The sequence below is a fragment of the Mixophyes fleayi genome, chromosome 6, assembly GCF_038048845.1.
Source record: "Mixophyes fleayi isolate aMixFle1 chromosome 6, aMixFle1.hap1, whole genome shotgun sequence".
In the NCBI taxonomy this organism is placed as follows: Eukaryota; Metazoa; Chordata; class Amphibia; order Anura; family Limnodynastidae; genus Mixophyes; species Mixophyes fleayi.
The window spans coordinates 216,082,917-216,106,800 of NC_134407.1; the positions used below are offsets into that span (position 1 = coordinate 216,082,917).

Consider the following 23,884-nt stretch of genomic DNA (forward strand, 5'->3'; position numbering starts at 1 on the left):
GCTGTCTCTTGTATGGTGGATGTCCCAAACCAACCTGGAAAAGGGCCAATCCTTACAAGCCTGGTCTTGGACTCTAGTCACAACAGACGCAAGTCTGTTGGGATGGGGAGGTGTAACAGGAGCTCTGAGGCTTCAGGGTCTCTGGTCCCCTCAGGAAACCTCTCTACTTATAAATATTCTAGAGCTCAGAGCAGTATACAATACTCTGTTAGGGGCCCAGAAATTTCTAAGAGGAAAACCACTGCAAATTCAGTCCGACAACGCCACCACGGTGGCATACATAAACCACCAGGGGGGCACTCGCAGTGTGGCTGCCATGCGAGAGACCAGGCGCATTCTGTCCTGGGCAGAGCATCAGGTGCCCAAGATGTCAGCCATTCACATTCCGGGGGTGAAGAATTGGGAAGCAGACTTCCTCAGCAGACACACTCTTCATCCCGGGGAATGGGCTTTGAACAGTCAGATCTTCTCCCTTCTGGTGGACTGTTGGGGCTGCCCAGACATAGATCTGATGGCGTCCAGGCTGAACCATCAGGTTCCACGCTACGGCGCAAGAGCTCGAGACCCAGGGGTGGAAATAATGGATGCCATGTCAGCTCCATGGCCATATCAGATGGTGTATCTTTTTCCTCCCATGCCAATGATTGCGCGGGTCCTAAAGAAGTTGAAGAGGGAGAAAGTTCCCGCTATTCTAATAGCTCCATTTTGGCCACGCAGAGCGTGGTTCTCAGATCTGCGATTGCTAGCAGGGGATCCTTCATTCCGGCTTCCCATGCGGGCAGATCTTCTGGTCCAGGGTCCATTCCTTTTCCAGGGTTTAGATCAGCTGGCTTTGACGGCCTGGCTACTGAAACCCTAATACTTAAAGCTACGGGTTTCTCTCAAGAGGTTATAACTACCATGATTAAGGCCAGAAAGCCTTCTTCGTCCTCTATATATTATAGAGTGTGGAAGACATATATTTTGTGGTGTGAGTCTAAAAGATTCCATTCCTCTAGATTTAAGCTTTCTCGTGTGTTGGATTTTCTACAGGATGGGGTTCAGAGGGGTCTTCGTCTGGGTTCTCTCAAGGGCCAGATATCAGCCCTTTCTGTATACTTTCAGAAAAAAATTGCAGATTATTCTGACATTAAGATTTTCTTGCAAGGGGTGTTACATATACAACCTCCATTTTGCCATCCTGTCGAGCCCTGGGACCTCAATTTGGTTCTTCGTGCTCTTTCTAGGCCTTTATTTGAACCAGTAGGGTCAATAGACTTGAGGTATCTTACGTGGAAGACAGTATTTTTGTTGGCGATAGCTTCTGCTCGCAGAGTGTCTGAGCTTGGAGCGCTTCGCTGTGACCCTCCTTTTCTTATTTTCCACGCTGATAGGGCGGTCCTTCGTACTAAGCCATCTTTCGTTCCTAAGGTGGTTTCCAGGTTTCGCCTAAATCAGGAAATTGTTGTACCTGTGTTCCGTGCAAAGAAGGACTCCTTAGAGTGGTCTATGCAGTTCTTGGATGTGGTACGAGCTCTACAGGCTTATGTAGACCGTACATCTCAGGTCAGAAAGACCAGAGATCTTTTGTTTTATATGACGCCAACAAGAGAGGTTGGCCTGCTTCAAAGCAGTCAATTGCCAGGTGGATCACGTTCACGATTCGAGAAGCTTACGTTGCAGCTTTTCTGTCCGTTCCAGAAAAATTTGAAGGTGCATTTTACTAGGGCAGTGGGTGCCTCCTGGGTGGCTAGGCACGGGGCGTCTGCGGAGCAGTTGTGCAGGGCGGCAACCTGGTCTTCCGTCCACACTTTCACTAAATTTTACAGACTTCAAGGCTTTGCGTCGGCTGATGCAAGCTTTGGTCGCAGGGTTATGCAGGCAGCTGGTCCAGAGCATTCCCACCCTTGAGGAAGCTTTGGTATATCCCCAATGTCTCGCAGTGTCCCCCAATGGCAGGAAAGAGAAAATGGGATTTTAACTCACCGTAAAATCCGTTTCTCTGACTCCATTAGGGGACACTTCGCACCCTCCCTTTCTCTGTATATAGTCCTGTGTGTGAAAACTTTGGTTATGGTTCTTTATAAGTTTAAGACCTGTCCAGGTTATATTACCTCTTTTACGTTCACTCTTGGTCATTCAAAACTGAGGATCTCTCTGGAGAGGAGAGGGGTTCAGTAGAGGAGGAGTGCAAAGACTTAAGAAGTTAAAGTGACAAGACTCCTGAGCCCACTACTATACCCCAATGTCTCGCAGTGTCCCCCAATGGAGTCAGAGAAACGGATTTTACGGTGAGTAAAAATCCCATTATTTAGTCACTCTGTGTTTCCTGCAGATGGATCCAGTAAGAGAAATACCCCAGAGAGATGTCCCCGTCCTCTTTATTCACAGGATTGTACAGAGGAAAATCACAGTATCCCACAGGAGTATGTGGTAGATGGAATTGAGGATCTCTCAAATGACAAGGTTTCTATACACTATATAAACTGTAGGGATAATGGGTTCTATCTTGTTCACTGATTGTCTTCTTTAATCTGAGTTTATTTAATCAGGTGTTATTTAAATGCTAATTGATTTGTCGGCTGTGTAGGTGGAAGACCTGATTGTTATTAAAGTTGAAGCTACAGAGGGAGATGAAGATATGGATCAGCTATGCAAAGAGGAGGAAATCCCTACAGATATCAGCACAGGTGTGTAATAATCAGTAAATACAGAAAAAAAAATATATTCTCCTTGTTTGGTCTCTAAAACAATCTCTTAAATTAATAAGGAAAAAGTATCTGCCAGTGGGGTAGTCATTATTATTTGGCTCCTGCTTTCCTGACTTCATATCATTGTCAGCTACCAGCCAAGAGATCTGACCAGTCTCCTCCTCACACCATATCATTGTCAGCTACCAGCCAAGAGATCTGACCAGTCTCCACCTCACACCATGTCATTGTGAGCTATCAGCCAATAGATATGACCAGTCTCCTCCTCACACCATATCATTGTCAGCTACCAGCCAAGAGATCTGACCAGTCTCCTTCTCACACCATGTCATTGTCAGCTACCAGCCAAGAGATCTGACCAGTCTCCTCCTCACACCATATCATTGTCAGCTACCAGCCAAGAGATCTGACCAGTCTCCACCTCACATCATGTCATTGTCAGCTACCAGCCAAGAGATCTGACCAGTCTCCTTCTCACACCATGTCATTGTCAGCTACCAGCCAAGAGATCTGACCAGTCTCTACCACACACCATGTCATTGTAAGCTACCAGCCAAGAGATCTGACCAGTCTCCTTCTCACACCATGTCATTGTGTGCTACCAGCCAAGAGATCTGACCAGTCTCCTCCTCACACCATATCATTGTAAGCTACCAGCCAAGAGATCTGACCAGTCTCCTTCTCACACCATGTGAGCTACCAGCCAAGAGATCTGACCAGTCTCTACCACACACCATGTCATTGTAAGCTACCAGCCAAGAGATCTGACCAGTCTCCTTCTCACACCATGTCATTGTGTGCTACCAGCCAAGAGATCTGACCAGTCTCCTCCTCACACCATGTCATTGTCAGCTACCAGCCAAGAGATCTGACCAGTCTCCTCCTCACACCATATCATTGTAAGCTACCAGCCAAGAGATCAGACCAGTCTCCACCTCACATCATGTCATTGTCAGCTACCAGCCAAGAGATCTGACCAGTCTCCACCTCACACCATGTCATTGTGAGCTACCAGCCAAGAGATCTGACCTGTCTCCTTCTCACACCATGTCATTGTGAGCTACCAGCCAAGAGATCTGACCAGTCTCCACCTCACATCATGTCATTGTGAGCTACCAGCCAAGAGATCAGACCAGTCTTCACCTCACATCATGTCATTGTAAGCTATCAGCCAAGAGATCTGACCAGTCTCCACCACACACCATGTCATTGTGAGCTACCAGCCAAGAGATCTGACCAGTCTCCTTCTCACACCATGTCATTGTCAGCTACCAGCCAAGAGATCTGACCAGTCTCCTCCTCACACCATATCATTGTAAGCTACCAGCCAAGAGATCAGACCAGTCTCCACCTCACATCATGTCATTGTCAGCTACCAGCCAAGAGATCTGACCAGTCTCCTCCTCACACCATATCATTGTAAGCTATCAGCCAAGAGATCTGACCAGTCTCCACCTTACACCATGTGAGCTACCAGCCAAGAGATCAGACCAGTCTCCACATCACACCATGTCATTGTAAGCTACCAGCCAAGAGATCAGACCAGTCTCCACATCACACCATGTCATTGTAAGCTACCAGCCAAGAGATCAGACCAGTCTCCTTCTCACACCATGTCATTGTGAGCTACCAGCCAAGAGATCTGACCAGTCTCCTTCTCACACCATGTCATTGTAAGCTACCAGCCAAGAGATCTGACCAGTCTCCACCACACACCATGTCATTGTAAGCTACCAGCCAAGAGATCTGACCAGTCTCCTTCTCACACCATGTCATTGTGTGCTACCAGCCAAGAGATCTGACCAGTCTCCTCCTCACACCATATCATTGTAAGCTACCAGCCAAGAGATCTGACCAGTCTCCTTCTCACACCATGTGAGCTACCAGCCAAGAGATCTGACCAGTCTCTACCACACACCATGTCATTGTAAGCTACCAGCCAAGAGATCTGACCAGTCTCCTTCTCACACCATGTCATTGTGTGCTACCAGCCAAGAGATCTGACCAGTCTCCTCCTCACACCATGTCATTGTCAGCTACCAGCCAAGAGATCTGACCAGTCTCCTCCTCACACCATATCATTGTAAGCTACCAGCCAAGAGATCAGACCAGTCTCCACCTCACATCATGTCATTGTCAGCTACCAGCCAAGAGATCTGACCAGTCTCCACCTCACACCATGTCATTGTGTGCTACCAGCCAAGAGATCTGACCAGTCTCCTCCTCACACCATATCATTGTAAGCTACCAGCCAAGAGATCTGACCAGTCTCCTTCTCACACCATGTGAGCTACCAGCCAAGAGATCTGACCAGTCTCTACCACACACCATGTCATTGTAAGCTACCAGCCAAGAGATCTGACCAGTCTCCTTCTCACACCATGTCATTGTGTGCTACCAGCCAAGAGATCTGACCAGTCTCCTCCTCACACCATGTCATTGTCAGCTACCAGCCAAGAGATCTGACCAGTCTCCTCCTCACACCATATCATTGTCAGCTACCAGCCAAGAGATCAGACCAGTCTCCACCTCACATCATGTCATTGTAAGCTATCAGCCAAGAGATCTGACCAGTCTCCACCACACACCATGTCATTGTGAGCTACCAGCCAAGAGATCTGACCAGTCTCCTTCTCACACCATGTCATTGTCAGCTACCAGCCAAGAGATCTGACCAGTCTCCTCCTCACACCATATCATTGTAAGCTACCAGCCAAGAGATCAGACCAGTCTCCACCTCACATCATGTCATTGTCAGCTACCAGCCAAGAGATCTGACCAGTCTCCTCCTCACACCATATCATTGTAAGCTATCAGCCAAGAGATCAGACCAGTCTCCACCTCACATCATGTCATTGTGTGCTACCAGCCAAGAGATCTGACCAGTCTCCTTCTCACACCATGTCATTGTAAGCTACCAGCCAAGAGATCTGACCAGTCTCCACCTCACACCATGTCATTGTCAGCTACCAGCCAAGAGATCTGACCAGTCTCCTCCTCACATCATGTCATTGTGAGCTACCAGCCAAGAGATCTGACCAGTCTCCACCACACACCATGTCATTGTGAGCTACCAGCCAAGAGATCTGACCAGTCTCCTCCTCACACCATGTCATTGTCAGCTACCAGCCAAGAGATCTGACCAGTCTCCTCCTCACATCATGTCATTGTGAGCTACCAGCCAAGAGATCTGACCAGTCTCCACCACACACCATGTCATTGTGAGCTACCAGCCAAGAGATCTGACCAGTCTCCTTCTCACACCATGTCATTGTCAGCTACCAGCCAAGAGATCTGACCAGTCTCCTCCTCACACCATATCATTGTAAGCTACCAGCCAAGAGATCAGACCAGTCTCCACCTCACATCATGTCATTGTCAGCTACCAGCCAAGAGATCTGACCAGTCTCCTCCTCACACCATATCATTGTAAGCTACCAGCTAAGAGATCTGACCAGTCTCCACCACACACCATGTCATTGTGAGCTACCAGCCAAGAGATCTGACCAGTCTCCTTCTCACACCATGTCATTGTGAGCTACCAGCCAAGAGATCTGACCAGTCTCTACCACACACCATGTCATTGTGAGCTACCAGCCAAGAGATCTGACCAGTCTCCACCACACACCATGTGAGCTACCAGCCAAGAGATCTGACCAGTCTCCACCTCACACCATGTCATTGTGAGCTACCAGCCAAGAGATCTGACCAGTCTCCACCTCACACCATGTCATTGTGAGCTACCAGCCAAGAGATCAGACCAGTCTCCACCTTACACCATGTGAGCTACCAGCCAAGAGATCTAAACAGTGTCCTTCTCACACAGTCTCTAGTATTTATCATACATCTTGGCACAGGGAGCTACAGTCTTTATTCACTGATGCCAGACTTGCCTTTATAACCGTTATCCCCCTCTACTACCATCTTCATTTGATAGGTGGGTGAAGACCATTGGTGGTGACAAGAAATATATGTGTAGAGTATTGAAGCGGTCCATGCTGTTTAAGTAGGATAGAGTGAATGAAATATATGGGACGCATTATCAGATTGTCCTCAGTTCCCGTCCAATCAAGTACCACCGCACACTTGCCCAGTTTTGCTGACAGTGAGGTGCAGCAAGTTGATGACGTGACTTCTGATTTCCTCCATTGGCTGCATTCTACTGTCTGATGGTCCCTTCTTGTTTACCCAGGAAGCTTTATGCTCTTTGTGCTCCTCCCACCACCTTGACACCAGGCATGGTATTAAAATCTCACAGTATAACGCTGCTCTTTTTTTTTTTTTTTTTTACTTTTGTGGCCTATCTGCCCTTGTATTCTTCTTTGATGTTCGGTTATTGATAAGCTTTGCGTTGTTTAAAATGTTCTTGGCAAGCATTCTTTACATATGTATGTATGTGTTTTCTTCCACTGATATATTTCCTATCTGGGAATGAGCCTTAACGCCAAAGAATTAGTCTCACTTTGAAATTTTCAGATAGGAATTTAGGGTTTTTACCAAAACACAACCCTCACCTCTGGTGTTAGGATTGTTACAAGAAGCACATAAGTAGACTATGGTACAACCTTTGGTTTCCACATCCGCTCCGTGTAAAACTCAAATATCATAAAACACTTATTGCTCTGCCTTGCTGTGGGTAGATGTGTAGCTCACCATCAGAATAAAGAATATTTTTACAGTTAATATTAGATACACACTGCTATTGGATGCAAATACCAAACTATAAAAGATTGTCTTGGAGCGTAATTGACAAGAATGACCCATTTAACTATGTTTGTTTACAAAAAAAAAAAAGTGGATTAAACTTAGCTTGTTAGACAATAACAGAATATTCCTACCATTACATTTCATACATTGAAATATTTATACAACAGCACCACTCACATCTGTTCCTTTGATCAGTCTTACTGTAAGGAATTCACAGGAATTTTCTGGGAGGCAATGCAGGTATATAACACAGTGTTTGTGGCGATGCAGGTATAAAACACAGTCTTTGTTGCAATTCCCCGCAGTGTGAGCAATGATAATTGCCGCAATCCGTCCCTGAGGATACTGTGTACAGCTATATGAAAAGGGTGCAGCTTTAAAGCCAGATATCAGAAACCAGGAGACTGCTGAATGCAAGGTATCCGGAACCAGGAAACTAATGTGTATCATTATCACTGGCAATGAGTGCAAGATTGGCGACAGCTTATAAAGTGCAGCCTTTTAATCAGCACTTGGAGGGAGGTACAACTGAACTGCATAGCAGATCGGAGTAACAAGCAGAATGAAACACTTACGTTGTTCCTTACAATGTACAAATACAGACAGTTCACAGTTTTCACTCTATTATATCTGTTCTGCTCATTGGGTTTTCAGGCTTTACGAATTTTCCATTTGGAAAGTGGATTTGCACATAATTACATTTTCTCCCTGCCTCCCAGTGATGATAAATCAGATCTATAGTGATATTCAGGATCTGAGGTAGGGATTTAAAAGTGCTGTATTTTATCCTTTTTAAAACTGCACTACCCCCTATTAGTAGTTTTTACTAAGGCAGCACTCTGCCCTATCTAAAGCCCTGGGAAAATCTGCAGCATAGAGCCGTCCTCCGGGAGACTAAGTTAGAGATTGCAACTTGTGATTGTTCCTCCTGCTCACTCTCGCCCTCCATTGCCATTTTAAAGTGGATAACAAAATAGATTCACCATTTCTGTGCTAGAGAACTGTCAAGGCCCTAGAAAACACAATTGCATGTAGCAGCCCCCAGTGTTCCGATTAGGGTGTAGTTGCACTCTAGTAAAATATTTTTCTAGATGATATTGCAGGTTTAATTGTATTTTGCACAGGTCAGTATGTGAAAACCTAGTCTGCGTCATGGACTGATGTTTACACAGTGGTTTTCTTTGCAGTATGCTGGCACCCATGATTTATTCTTTATTGACTTTTGACCTTTCATGACTGTCTGTGTTCGCTTCCCTACCTTAAACCGTTTTGCTACCAATAAGCTTTGAGTAGCAGGAAGAGGGCTATCTGGTTAGAGGAGTTGTAGGGTGTTTTAAATTCAGAAAAGAAACTAGCCTTTTATCTGATCAAAGAATTATAGCAGTATGTCAATATGGGAACACGGGCACTGGGGATTTTATTATATATTTCTTCATAACTCTGTTAAACATAGCTTATGAAAAAATAAGGCGTTAAACTGCCTATAATAATACGTAAAAAAATGTGTTTTTATGTCCAACAGATGAACCCGATGACAGGATTACTGCGGAGAGAAATCCCATTTTATCTTCAGATTGTGAAGTTGAAGATAATGACATTGCACAAGATTCTTCAGCAGTAAAATCCATTGTCCCAAATATTCATCCAGTACTTCGCATTGCAGATATATCACCGGATCCCTCTAATTATGAGCCACTTTCGCCTAGTAGATCGGATAATATAACACGTAGAAAAGGTCGCAGATGTGATAAAATATTTCCGTGTTCTGAATGTGGTAAATGTTTTACCCAGAATGCAAATCTTATTAGACATAAGCGAATTCACACAGGTGAGAAGCCATTTCCATGTACTGAGTGTGGGAAATGTTTTACACAGGAATCGGATCTTGTTAAACATCAGGTAATACACAGAGGTGAGAAACCATTTCCATGTACTGAATGTGGGAAATGTTTCACACAGAAATCTAATCTTGTTGAACATCTGAGAACTCACAGGGGTGAGAAGCCATTTCCGTGTACCGAGTGTGGGAAATGGTTTACACAGAAATCGCATCTTATTAGACATCGAGTAACTCACACCGGTGAGAAGCCATTTCCATGCCTTGTGTGTGGAAAATGTTTTTCATATAAATCCGTTCTTGTTCAACATCAGAGAATTCACAGTGGCGAGAAGCCATTTTCATGTTCGGATTGTGGGAAATGTTTTACACAGAAATCAAATCTAGTTAAACATCACATATTTCACACAGGTGAGAAGCCTTTTCCATGCGCCGAATGTGGGAAATGTTTTACACAAAAATCAAATCTAGTTAAACATCAAATATGTCACACAGGTGAGAAGCCATTTTCATGCTCTGAATGTGGGAAATGTTTTACTCAGAAATCACATCTAGGTGAACATTGGAGAACTCATAGAGGTGAAAAGGTAATTTCCAAATTATGAGTGCATTGCTCAGAAATAAAACTGATATGCATCTGAGAATCTGAGGTATGCCTGTTAAGTGGAAAAAGTATTGTCAAAATAACAAACCTAGTTAAGCGGAAACTATTTCTCCTTCAGTCCCATGTGAACAAGACATAACTGAAGGGTTTAAGCTGAAGTCACTAGAAGAGGAAAACTTGTGCGTTTCATTGGTAGTTCAATCCCTATTACGTCTAGGTAGAGTTATTTAAATGCTCTTGGCATAAGTCAATACTTTTATTTTATTTTGAGCAGGTTTTGTATAAAGTATAGGGGCACATACATTGGATTTATTTTGGATAGTTGTCATTTCCCACCTCGTCTATTGAATTCCTCTGACTCTTCTTTTCATGGGGTGGCTGTCTACTAAATTTATCATCCATGGGTCTTAATAATAGTCCTGCTTAGGAGCTATGCTGCAGGCTTAACTTATAGTGCAGAGTAGTAGGAAGTGTCCTACATGGCAATCAGCAGGGGATTCTGCCTTGTCTTGAAAATGGCCTCATATGCTACAATATCCCAATCGATAGTTATCCTGTTATCACACTGTGTGTGACCCCCTAGATAACCATGATGCAAAAGATGTACCCTATGAAAATGTATAGAATCTTAGTTGGGCAAGGTAGAAAATGCAGTCAGAAGATTGGCTTTATTGGCCTGTGTGTGTGGTCATTTTCCAGACTGTTTAGATTTCGTATAGTTTTCTGCCCATCTGTGTGGCCAAATCCGTAGACCCTGACCTTTAGTCAGAGTCTGTGGATTTACAGATTCTATCCAGGTCCTTTCACATTTACTTGGTCAAGTGGGACTCTGACCTCTGGATCCAAGAGATTTCTACTTGATTCATTTGTCTATAAGAGAAGTCTGCTTCTTTCTGTATTATTGATCTTTCTCTTTGGATGGTTGTTTTCATGGGTCAGAAAGCAAAATTATTTCTTTTTCATGACCTTTAATCACTCAAACTTTCATTCTTGGTCTTACAACTTGCTGTTGGTGGCAGTTTGTGCTAGACTTGGATTTAGGGACATCTTAATTGGTTATGTCTGTGTCGAGTGGCTGGGGATGTTTTTTCTCCTGTATGGTTATCTCCATTTCTCCAAAGCAAATGGGATATTGAGCAAATTGGGCAGCCTGGTGGACCAAGCTCCTTAGTTAGTCTTCTGTGAATGAGACACTTCCAGTTGTTTGTGTTCTACAATGTTATTTCCTGTCTTCTAGTCACCATATGTCACATGCTAAGTAGCAAGAGGGGTTGAGCCACAACTGGAAACAAAGAAGTTCAATGGAGCTTAAACTCTTTAGTTATGTCTGTGTCACCGATTGGCTTCAAAATAAATGATATAACAATAGGGGGGATATTACCTTTTTCTCTAGGTATTGATTTTCCTCATCTAAAAGTTTTGATCTGGTGCATTATATGCTAACCTAAATTGTTATGCGTTTCTGTTCGTGTTGCTTTACTTCGTAATATCAGTGTAGCAGCATTGCTCATTCTTCCCCATGTGAGATCCTAAAATATTGAAAGCTGTTGGTGCATATTGTTTGGCAATATTTCAGTTTGTATTTGATGTACTCCATACATTATTACTGTACTGATGTTGTGTGCCCTGTGTTCATGTTCCGCATCTTTAAATCTGCTCAATATAAAATATATATTCTTTAAGTTAAAAATGTGGTGTTATGGAATTTAAATTTAATGTACCTCTTATTCACTCCTACAAAACTATGTAATTAATCCTGTAAGCCTCTGTCATGTCTGTTATGTCACTGCTTCAAATTCCACTCACTACTTATTTTAAACCTATGTCCCCCATCCTTTACACTTCAGTTTCTTCATCTTCAAACCTTAGTGACGTTCGGTCATCCAATCGTCCAACATCTCTGACTATCTGTTACAGATCTGTTCCACAAACTAGGTCTTTGCAATTACAGCCATGGAGCCAGACATATGATGAAAACATTAAACTGTTTATTGCAGAGAAAAACACAGTCCAGGAGATGCAATGTGAACACAGATGAGGTCAGAGTATAAACAGATTTCCAGGTATAGCAGAATAGAAGGAATAATGCAAATATCAAGTTACCTCCAGGAGAAAATACAGATGAGTGGGTTTATGCTTTACAAGGAAGCAGACACTAGCTAAGCAAGGATATCTACAGGAACAGAGAAAGCAAGGCAGTAATCCAAGGTAACAAACATAAACGGGCTCAGAAACATTAATGACCAGCAAAGGATACTGGGAGAGGCAGGCATATATAGGACACACTCAGGTGCAATTGGTTAACTGCTAGTGGGATGGAATGACAGAATAGCAGCACCTCTGGTGGTACACAGGTACTGTAGGCAGGGTAAATACAATAATGAAGTCCAGAATAGTCCCAGAGGCAGGAGATGCCGGGATGAAGCAGCATTCTGAGGCAGATCCTAACACTATCAATTCTTTAAATATCAGGAACTTCTGCAACCATCCCTTCTTTCAAAATATCACACTACAAACCTTGACAGTATATCCTTCAACGTCTCTCACTATGATATTCGATCACCCATCCTTCCCACACGTCTTACTGCGATACATCTTTAATTGTCACTCATTATAATCATCAGTCATCAATTCTGCATTGCTTACCTGACTCCAAGAAATGACTTCTTAAGATTCAGAAAGATGATGTAAAAGGAATGTTGAGCTTTAGAACAAGGAGATGTTTTAAATGGATGGGAGGAAATCCCAGAAGTGATGTCAGAATATATAATTTTAGAGAGGTAGATGTTTAAAATAGACTCCCAGCTGAATCAAGGAGAAAAACATCTGCAACTAAATCTTATCATGTTTGGGATAAGCATAGGTCTATCCGATGCCATTAATAAGTAACATAGGCAGACAGAATGGACCGCTTCTTCTTTATCTGCTGTCAATATTGAATGTTGTTGGGAGGGGCTTCAGCTGTCTGTAATGAAGTGGGGAGGTAATAAATTTAGTAACAAAGGTGCAACGAAATGTCTGGGGAACGCTCAACAATGCATTTTACCTTTTATGGTTCATATGTGAAAATGTCAAGTTTGGACTTTTGTGGTTCCTGTAACATATAGTGCATATTACCAGACTACTATGTACATACTGTATATTAATAAACCATTTGGGACTGATTCATTAAGGATATTAAATTAAGAAGATTCTTATTTAAGTCTCCTGGACAAAACCATGTTACAATGCAAGGGGTGCAAATTAGTTTTCTGTTTTGCACATAAGTTAAATACTGATTGTTTTTTCATGTAGCACACAAATACTTGATAGCTGATTTGTACACTGAAATTTAAAGTTGATATTTGTGAGCTACATGAAAAAACAACCAGTATTTAACTTATGTGCAAAACAGAAAACTAATTTGCACCCCTTGCATTGTAACATGGTTTGTCCAGGAGACTTAAATAAGAAACTTCTTAATTTAATATCCTTAATGAATCAGGCCCTTTGTGAAGTTGTGGCAAGTACACAACAACTGTAAGTGGGAGGCAGGCAGGAAGCAACAGACTTAAAGTTAGATCAGTTGTGGGCAATAAGCCCCCTGTTATCTCTGGGGTCATACGTCTGTTTCGGCTCACTGGATGTCAACTGAACAGTTACCAAGAGACCAGCAATACACCCATTTTCCAATTTGCTCAATCAGGATATTAAACATCCTGTATTTTTTTTTTAAGGACAGGTGCGTTTCCCTACTGTGAGGATTCACAACACTAGCTCCAGATGACAGTTGTCATAAAACAATTACTGTGATATAAAAATTATGATGTGAAATAAAAATTGTCCTGTCCAGCCAAAAGCTCAGGGCACAGGAGCGATGTGCAAACACAAAGGAGGGAGTACTGTGCTTTGTGCCCTATTCTGTCACAGTAAGGTTCACCAGTCCCCCTGTGATTTTCAGGCATCCCCGTATCACTACAGGGGTACTTTGTACCGGGTTTTCTTGCTGCTGCTCAGAGGACCAGATGACGTTCATTGCCTACAGGGGGCGCCGGTAAGTCCCACTGCGTACATGGACATCTACACCTGATCTTAGCCAAAAAGCTGCTAATGACTGGGTTTAGAATATAGATGTTGTAGGAACAAATGGGCTGATAGTATGGCAGGTGTAGGACAATGAATTGGTTGATCATATAGAGGAATCATTGGGGAGATAATATAGAAGATGTAGAAAATCACCACTTTTTCGGTTTGTTAATAAGCTTTAATGTGCATTAAATGAATTGGAAATATAAGATTCTCTTGTCTATATAATGTACATAAAAGTGAGTAAATGGGGTGTAATCATTTTCTGTCTATATCATATATATTACAGTGAATGACTGAGATATAATCAGCCTCCTACCTGTATAATGTATATTGAAGTTAATGAATAGGGTATAAAACCATTTTAGGTCTATATAATGTGTAATAATGGTGGAAGGCTGGAATATAATCACTGAATACCTATGTAATGTTTATGTGAGTTAATGAATACATCAATATCAGTATGTGAATGAAACTGGTATAAGCACCTTCTCTGTATATAATGTGTATGACAGGGAGTGAATGAGGTATATTCACCTCCAGTTTGTACAATGTGTATGCGAGTGAATGAATGGGGGATAATTACCTCATGTGGATATAAACTGAATGTGGTAAAATAGCCTCCTTTGTATATAATGTGAATAGAGTAAATAAGCCTCTTCTGTATATAATGTGGATGAATGGGGTAAATAAGCCCCCTGTGTATATAATGTGAATGAATGGGGTAAATAAGCCCCCTGTGTATATAATGTGAATGAATGGGGTAAATAAGCCTACTGTGTATAAAATGCGAATGAATGGGGTAAATAAGCCTCCTCTGTATATAATGTGAATAAATGGGGTAAATAAGCCTCCTCTGTATATAATGTGAATGAGAATGAATGAATGAATAGGGTAAATACGCCCCCTGTGTATAGATTGCAAATGAGAGTGAATGAATGGGGTAAATAAGCCTCCTGCATATAGAATGCAAATGAGAGTGAATGATTAGGGTAAATAAGCCTCCTGTGTATAGACATGATCTGGGTGGGTAACAGATAATTACATAAGGAGAATAGGGACAGAGGACACAGATGGGGAGTTATAGAGAATGACAGGATACTGCCACTATTCCTCTCATATCTCTGATTATTATTACTCATAAGTATGAATGAGCTGCACACGTCGCATACAGCAGGAGGTCACCAGCCGCTGTCTGTCACTTCCTGGGTCACATGAACTCTGGCCCATTGTGGGCAATAACCAACGTCACTTCTGGGTTTTGCGTTCCAAGCGGCGGAAGTAGGCAAAAAGAAAACAATGGCTGTTACCGTGGAGCTCATCAGCCGCATAGAGCGGACCCCGGAAGTGTAGTTGAGCAGAGAGTTACTATGTTATCAGTCTATTGTATATTATCTGTGTATAACAGGACCGTTTACGACATCATGTATTGTGTGGCAGCCATTGTGGAGGTCTCGGGCTCAGTGACTACATGTCCCAGCTCGTAATCATTCAGGGTTACAGGACTTTTTTCAGGCTGCATCCACTTTATAGAATTCCCTCCCTCGCACCACAAGACTTTCCTCTAGTCTTCAAACCTTAAGGCGTTTTCTGAAAACCCACCTCTTCAGACAAGCTTATAATATTCCTCTACCACCCTTTTAATCTCCCTAGGTTACCGTATTACCACCCTCTACACAGCTAACACAAGACAACAACCCTCTGACCAACATAGTTGTGTGTAACCTTTGTATTCCTGCTGGACAAATATTCAATATGATGTAGCACTTACCCTTGTGTATCAAACCATTGCCCCATAGACTGTAAGCTTGCGAGCAGGGCCCTCTTACCTCTCTGTATGTGTGTATTACCCAGTATTATTTTATTACTGTTTGTTCCCAGTTGTAAAGCGCTATGGAATCTGCAGGCGCTATATATATAAATAAATGATGATGATGATAATCAATCTCCCAGCTGTAATTACACTGATCACATCATAATAATATATAATATATTAGGGTTCTCCATATTGTGGCTCTCCAGTTGCTGTGCTGGGACTTGTAGTTCTCTTATAGACACAGTAGCATCACTCCCCCCAGCTGTTATAACACTGATCTTGTCATAATAATAGATATAAGGTCTGCAGCTTGTGGCTCTCCAGCTGTTTTCTGGGAAGAGCATGCTGGTACTTGTAGGTAAACATCAGCTGGTTTAGAAGTCTGCGACGCAGTACACCTGAAGGTAATGTATTATGGATGTTTTTGCTTCTCTACCTTTAGGCTAAGATCAGGTGTAGATGCCCATGTACCCAGTAGGGACTTAAAGGTGCCACCTATAGGCAATGGGCCGTCACCTGGTCCTCTGGCAAAGAGGCCGGTGGTGTCTGAAGCCTGAGGTGCTGACGTGCCCCTGGTTAGAGAGGGGACAGTGCTGCCTAAAAATTCACTGGTCATGGGGAACCCGCAGCACCCTCAATGTAAACAGAGTATGGCACTGAGCACTAAGCACTCTTTTTTTGTTTGTTTGTGGAGTGCCACTTTTATAGAAGATGTCAGAGTGCGTTGGCGCCCATCAGTCCCATCTGCAGCGTCAGTCTTCTCATAGACATGACAGCGCTCCTGCGTTGATGTCACATAGTTGTAGATCCCATGATACTGTCCCAGAAACAACACACAGATCCCTAATCACACAGAGGAACTGGTAACCATTATCTCCTATATGGAAACATAACAACCAATATAGAGGAACAAAGAGAAAATAGCACAATTACATCCTAGCACACAGACACTTGTGAGGAAAGGGCTAATTACACAGGTCTGCAACCAAAAAGCTTTTTTCATAATTTTATCTGATTCTTGTTTTTTGGTGCGCTGAATTCGAAAATGACCACCGTTTTTTCTTGTGGCATCAGGTTTTTTCACAATCGAAATGTGCCTTGGTCAAACAAGTAGCTGGAAATCGCTAAATTTCAAATTCATCATACTTGGGGGAAAAAACTGAACATGGAAAAACAAATTTATTTTTACTGCCAGTGCTCCCAAAAACATGAAAATACATGTTTATTGGTCCTGATGGTGATTTAGAGGGGTTGATGACTTAGTTCCACATTCAGTATGATTCTTCTGAATGGAGGCTTTTCATTGACTCTTCCAAAAGAAGCTTAAAAGCAGTTTTAGTTCACAATGGTGGCCGTTATGCGTCTATTCCTGTTGCTCATTCGGTGTACTTGAAGGAGACTTATGAGAACTTGGAGTTGGTACTCAAGAAAGTGGGTTATCAAAACCAAGACTGGTTGGTATGTGGGGATTTAAAAGTATTGTGTATGCTGCTGGGACAACAGGCTGGGTAGACCAAATACCCTTGTTTTCTATGTTTATGGGACAGTAGAGACCGACAAAATCACTGGAAGCAAAAAAATTGGCCACCAAGAAGTCTAGTTGTTGGTGAAAAGAATGTTCTCAGAGATACATTGGTACCCCCTGAGAAGGTTTTATTACCACCACTCCATATAGAATTAGGATTAATGAAGCAATTTGTTAAGGCACTTCCCAAAGATAGCGAATGCTTCAAGTACTTGGGATCCAAGTTTCCAGGTTTAACGGAGGCAAAACTGAAAGAGGGGGTTTTTGTTGGCCCGGATATTAGAAAACTCATATCCGACAAAGACTTCATCAGTTCAATGACTCCAACTCAAAAAGAAGAGTGGGTTGCCTTTTCCTGTGGTCATAAAAAACTTTTTGGGAAAACCAAAAGGACCCAAATTACAAGGAAATGGTGGAAACAATGTTGAAAGCGTTCCACAAGCTTGGTTGCTCCATGAGATTAAAAGTCCATTTTCTCAACTCACACCTTGACTATTTTCCTGAAAATTTGGGAGCAGTGAGTGAAGAGCAGGGAGAACGTTTCCATCAAGATATAAAAGAAATGGAAAGAAGGTATCAAGGGAAATGGAGTGTTACGATGATAGCTGCCTACTGCTGGATGTTGTACAGGGATCTTCCGGAACCCACCTACAAGAGGAAAAGCTCAAAAAGAAGTTTAGAGTTTAAAAAAAGACGATTTCACAAGCAATCTATTTGAGTGTGGTGTTAATTTTGTCATCACCTGTGCAAATGAGTTAATATTTTTCATGTAAATAAAATATTTGCGGCTTTTTTAAATTTCTATTTTGAAACCGCATAGACAATTGAATAAACATACTCAGGTTATGCAGAAATGTGATACAACTGAAACATAATTGTAATAACATTTTAGCCTTGATAGCACTTTCAACAACATGGAAGTGTGTTATGAGACTTTTTTAAACGATGACCACTCGTTTGTTCGAAAACCTGACGTCCCAGGACAAAACGGCTGTCATTTTTGGATTCAGCGCACCAAAAAACGTAAGAATCAGTCAACTAAACCAAAACAGCTGTGTTATTATTTAGAATAAAATATAAATAAATAACCTAATAACATAACAGCTGGTTTCAGGGGGCTCACGTCATGGGCCCTGCACCTCATTAAACTTATCAAGAGGAGAGAACCTGTGATTGGTTAACATGGCTGCCAGCTTCCTATTGGTTAAAATGACAGAAACCACAGACTGATCACTAGAGGGAGCTGGAAGAGAGAGCAGACAGACACTACAGAAATCCCACCCAGCCCCCAATATGCTAATCCAAACCCCACGACACACCCCCCCCCCCACACACAAATCTGGGGTTTGACAAATGGTAACCTTAGTTACTCTTATTTATCGATTAATTTACAAGGTTAAGAACCAGTTTCAATGATATACCGTAATGAAAAATGAAGATTTATTTTATCCTACAAGAACTTATTAATTATTCCGGTAATTATTACTACACTACAATAATAATACTAATAATAAATATATATGTGTGTATATATACACTGATCAGCCGCAACATTAAAACCACCTGCCTAATATTGTGTAAGCCACCCTTCACCCGTGCCGCCAAAACAGCTCTGACCCATCGAGGCATGGACTCCACAAGACCTCTGAAGGTGTCCTGTGGTATCTGGCACCAAGATGTTAGTAGCAGATCCTTTTAAGTCCTGTAAGTTGCTTGAGCTCGAGCTGTGAACTGGGGAATTTTGAGGCCACGTTAACACCTTAAACTCTTTGTCATGTTCCTCAAACCATTCCTGAACAAGTTTTACAATGTGGCAGGGTGAAAGAGGCCACTGCCATCAGGGAATACCATTGCCATGAAGGGGTGTACTTAGTCTGCAGCTATGTTTAGGTAGGTGTTTGTTAAAGTAACATCCACATAAATGCCAGGACCCAAGGTTTCCCACAAGAACATTGCCCAGAGTATCACACTGCCTCTGCCGGCTTGCCTTCTTCCCCATGCACCCGGCCTCCCACGTGATTCAGGGCAGCACAGTGGCTCAGTGCTTAGCACTTCTGCCTCACATCACTGGGGTCATGAGTTCAATTCCCGACCATGGCCTTATATGTGTGGAGTTTGCATGTTCCGTGTTTGCGTGGGTTTCCTTCAGGTGCTCCGGTTTCCTCCCACACTCCAAAAACATTCTAGTAGGTTAACTGGCTGCTATAAAAAAAAAAAAAAAAAAATGACCCTAGTCTCTCTTTCTCTCTGTCTGTGTATGTTAGGGAATTTAGACTGTAAGCTCCAATGGGGCAGGGACTGATGTGAGTGAGTTCTCTGTACAGCGCTGCGGAATCAGTGGCGTTATATGAATAGATGATGATGATGAGACCAGGATATGTTCTTCCATTGCTCCATGGTGCAGTCCTGGCGCTCATGTGCCCACTGCAGGCACTTTCGGAGATGAACAGGGGTTAGCATGGGCACTCTGACCGGTCTGCAGCTACACAGCCCCATAAGCAGCAAACTGGGAAGCACTGTTTGTTCTGACAATAGTCAGAATTAACTTTTTTCAGCAATTTGTGCTACAGTAGCTCTTCTGTGGGATTGGACTAAATGGGCTAGCCTTCGCTCCCCTCACGCATCAATGAGCTTTGGGCGCCCATGATCTGTGTTGGTTCACCGATTGTCCTTCCTTGGACCACTTTTGATAAGTACTAACCACTGCATACTGGGAAAACCCCACAAGACCTGCTGTTATGGAGATGCTCTGACCCAGTCGTCCAGCCATCACAATTTGGTCCTTGTAAAAGTTGCTCAGATCCTTACACTTACCCATTTTCCATGTTTCCAACACATCAACTTCAAGAACTGACTTTTCACTTGCTGCCTAATATATCCCACCCCTTTACAGGTACCATTGTAACAAAATAATCAATGTTATTCACTTCACTTGTCAGTGGTTTTAATGATGTGGCTGATCAGTATACATATAATTGATCCACTATATAATTTTATAGGATACAGTCTTCTTATTTATTTTACTGCATTGCAAGATCTCTTATGCCGACGTCTCATCATGATCTCCTCCAGCTTCCACTCACTGACATATCCACTGAGGATGGACAATGACAGGAGTCACGTGACTGAGAGGATATTCAATTTCACCCTGGAGATTATCTACCTGCTGACCGGAGAGGTGAGGGATTCTGGGAGTATTGCATCCCTCTTATCTCCGTTAATAATACAGAGACCTGACTTTAGTGAAAGTTTCTGAGAATGTGTATAGTGATACTTATCAGTGTCTCTCCCAATACCCAGGATTACACAGTGGTGAAGAAGACATCTGGCGATTGTGAGACACCCAGCAGCCGTTCTCATGTGTCAGGAGGACTGAGCAGGGCCCAGAGCCCCCTCACGGAGCCTCCACCTCACTCACTGATACATGAGAGAAACAATGACCAGAGGATTCTAGAACTCACCAACAAGATCATTCAGCTGCTGACTGGAGAGGTGACTGCTGGGAATGGGACATTATACAGTAACACCAGGGGATGTGTCTGGGTGATGACTGTATCATTGTGTGTGTCAGGTTCCTATAAGGTGTCAGGATGTCACTGTCTATTTCTCCATGGAGGAGTGGGAGTATTTAGAGGGACACAAGGGTCTGTACAAGGATGCGATGATGGAGAATCACCAGCCCCTCACATCACTGGGTAAGAGGAGACTTTTATTTATTGTAAAGGAGAGAGCAGTTTGAGGACCTAAAGCCGGATAAACTCCGGCGCTAGTGAAAGAGGTGAATATTATATGTACCAAATTAACACATATATCATAAATAAATGACATATATTGGTATTAATCGCACTGCAGGTGCTAATCGCACTGTAGTTAATTCAGGAGGAAGCCCAATGATGCCCCAATACCAAAGTTTGTATGGACAAGTTGCACCTTTTGGTCAACATTGATGCCAACATGACGTTGCAGAGCCAAACACTGCAGGAGGCCTGTGTCTATGTGAGGAACGAGTGAGAACTGGTGGAAGCGCCTTCAATAAGGTGGTACTAATCTGAAGAATCTTCACTATCAAGCCCCCTTCCTTGGTGAACCCACACCACCATGGGAACCTGACTGGCCATAAACGGGGGCCTCTCCCTGGTAACAGGTTTCTTCCACTTGGACAGTGCTTACTAGAAATTACAGCTCCTGTTGGACTGGTCAGGTTCGGCAACAAGGATACTTAGCCGTGACTGCGAGACTCCAATGACAGCAGGACCATCTCTGATGACTATAGCTGTCCTCTGTGATAGTTTTGTGGTCGAACCCCTGTTATATTGTCTGTAAAGTGCTGTAGTGTCTTTCAGTGTGGTTTTTTTTTACAATAAAAGTATATTTGATTTTCCAGGATACTTACCTAGGTGATTTTGTGGGCACTAGGGTTACCGGGTGTGACTGGCTGGTGTTTTAAGGCACGTCTTACTAGTTTTGTCAAAGTAAAAAAGCTTACAATAAACCTGACTTCCTCCTAGCCGTCCCTTGGCTCTTCCTGCCCCTGGATTTGTGTTACAATATACTTTGTGTCCTCATGGAAAGAAGGAATTGGGTTTCCTAAGCTTCCAGACAACTGAAATTACAGAACAGCCAGTTTTTTACATCACCCTCTCCCCACTGTTTTGCTGCTATGCTCCGTTTTTTAAAATATGTCTAATGTCACCTCGTTGTAAATGCATGATATCCAACTTATATCATACCCTACTAGACTCCGTTTTAGAGCCAGAAAGTAGGTATGAGCGGGAATGGGAGCTATTGGGAGGTGGTGAAGAAAAAGGTGGCCTCTAGTTCAAAGTCTTTTTTGATGAAGGAGAATGCTTACAATATCAATTATAAGTGGTACTAGACTGCTAATACCCTGTCCTTAATGTACAATAACTCTAATACTGGGTGCAGGAGAAATTGTGGTCAGAGGTACATTTTTGCACATTTGGTGGACATACCTGAAAAGGTACAGAAACTACTAAATGCAGTACTAAAATGCCCTAACCCCAAAGATCCCTGGACCTATCCTCCTTAAATGCAGACAAACATTCAACAAACCTGTCTTCTCATATTCTCTCTGTGGCTGAATGTTTTATAGCCAAAGCATTGAAACAGTCAGAGCTACCCTCCATTTCTTCTTCCAAGTGCTTAATATGGTTTATTGCAAAAAAAAAAAAAATATTACTTACCACCTCGAACAAATTAATTTTACCATAGTCTGGACTCCTTGGACATACGCATCGAGACAGGATCAGCGGTCAGTGACTCTTTTACATAGTATTTAAAAGCCATTGGGCGTTGGTTTTCCTGGGGTATAATCTAATCTCATAAAGACGTCTCTCATTGCAGGCTAGGGGAGTGTGGAGCCCACTTTCCAAAATCCAATGCCGATATGTCTAGTGCTGAGGAAAAGGGAGGTACCACCCTCTTCTTTCCCACCCATCTCATCTTTTCTGTGGTTTTTTTGTCACAGTCTTTGTAACAATTTACTCAGCAATATTATGTACACTTAGGGCTAGATTTACTAAGCTGCGGGTTTGAAAAAGTGGGGATGTTGCCTATAGCAACCAATCAGATTCTAGCTATCATTTTGTAGAAGGTACTAAATAAATGAAAGCTAGAATCTGATTGGTTGCTATAGGCAACATCCCCACTTTTTCAAACCCGCAGCTTAGTAAATCTAGCCCTTAGTGTACTTCACTGTTAAAAAAATGTTTCCAATTTTCATATTATATAGCTTGATTGCTGTATTAAACCCATGATCAAACAAATATAAAGTTAGAAAAATAATTAAAATAACTAAAACAATAACATGCAAAGTGTCATCTCAATCGTATATGTCAGAAAACAAACTCTGGAGATGAATAAACAGCCCATGTCAGGAGTAGAGAAATACTGTGTTTAATGAGATTTGTTTTTTGGATAAAATACTTTCAGCTTTTCATCTGTGTAAATGTGTGAGTTAGCTTATGATTAACAAGATGTGTTTTCTGTTTAAAACATTTCCCACATTCAGAGCATGTAAATGGCTTCTAAACTATGTGAATTTTCTGATGACGAACAAGAATTGATTTCTGTGTAAAACATTTCCCACACTGAGAGCAAGAATATGGTTTCTTACCTGTGTGAATTCTCTGATGTTCAACAAGATAAGATTTTTGTGTAAAACATTTTCCACAATCAAGACAAGAAAATGGCTTCTCACCTGTGTGAATTCTCTGATGTTGAACAAGATTTGATTTATTAGTAAAGCATTTTCCACACTGAGAACATGGAAACGGTTTCTGACCTGTATGAATTCTCTGATGTCTAACAAGATTTGATTTAATTGTAAAACATTTTCCACATTCAACACATGGAAAAGGCTTATTATTAGCATGATTTCTCTGATGTCTAACAAGAACTGATTTCTGTGTAAAACATTTCTCACACTCAGAACATCGAAATGGCTTCTCATCTGTGTGATTTCTCTCATGTTTAACAAGATCTGATTTACTTGTAAAACATTTCCCACATTGAGAACATGAAAATGGCTTATGGCCTGTATGAATTCTGTGATGCTGAACAAGATTTGATTTATGAGTAAAACATTTCCCACACTGAGAACATGGAAATGGCTTCTCAC

At 42.2% G+C, this 23,884-nt stretch overlaps 2 protein-coding genes across 2 annotated transcripts in view; one reads left to right on the top strand and one right to left on the bottom strand.

Moving 5' to 3' along the window:
* Positions 1-9,878, top strand: part of LOC142160630 (uncharacterized) — a 55,869-nt gene extending 45,991 nt beyond the window's left edge. Inside the window, exons 11-13 of the mRNA XM_075215493.1 lie at positions 2,315-2,445; positions 2,570-2,669; positions 8,920-9,878. Of these exons, the coding sequence (XP_075071594.1) occupies positions 2,315-2,445; positions 2,570-2,669; positions 8,920-9,839 (1,151 nt within the window). The 3' untranslated portion in view covers positions 9,840-9,878. The remainder of the gene's footprint in view (positions 1-2,314; positions 2,446-2,569; positions 2,670-8,919) is intronic.
* The window catches only part of LOC142159863 (uncharacterized), a 95,412-nt gene that overhangs the window by 56,681 nt on the left and 14,847 nt on the right, over positions 1-23,884 (bottom strand). The gene's annotated exons all lie outside the window — the stretch shown is intronic.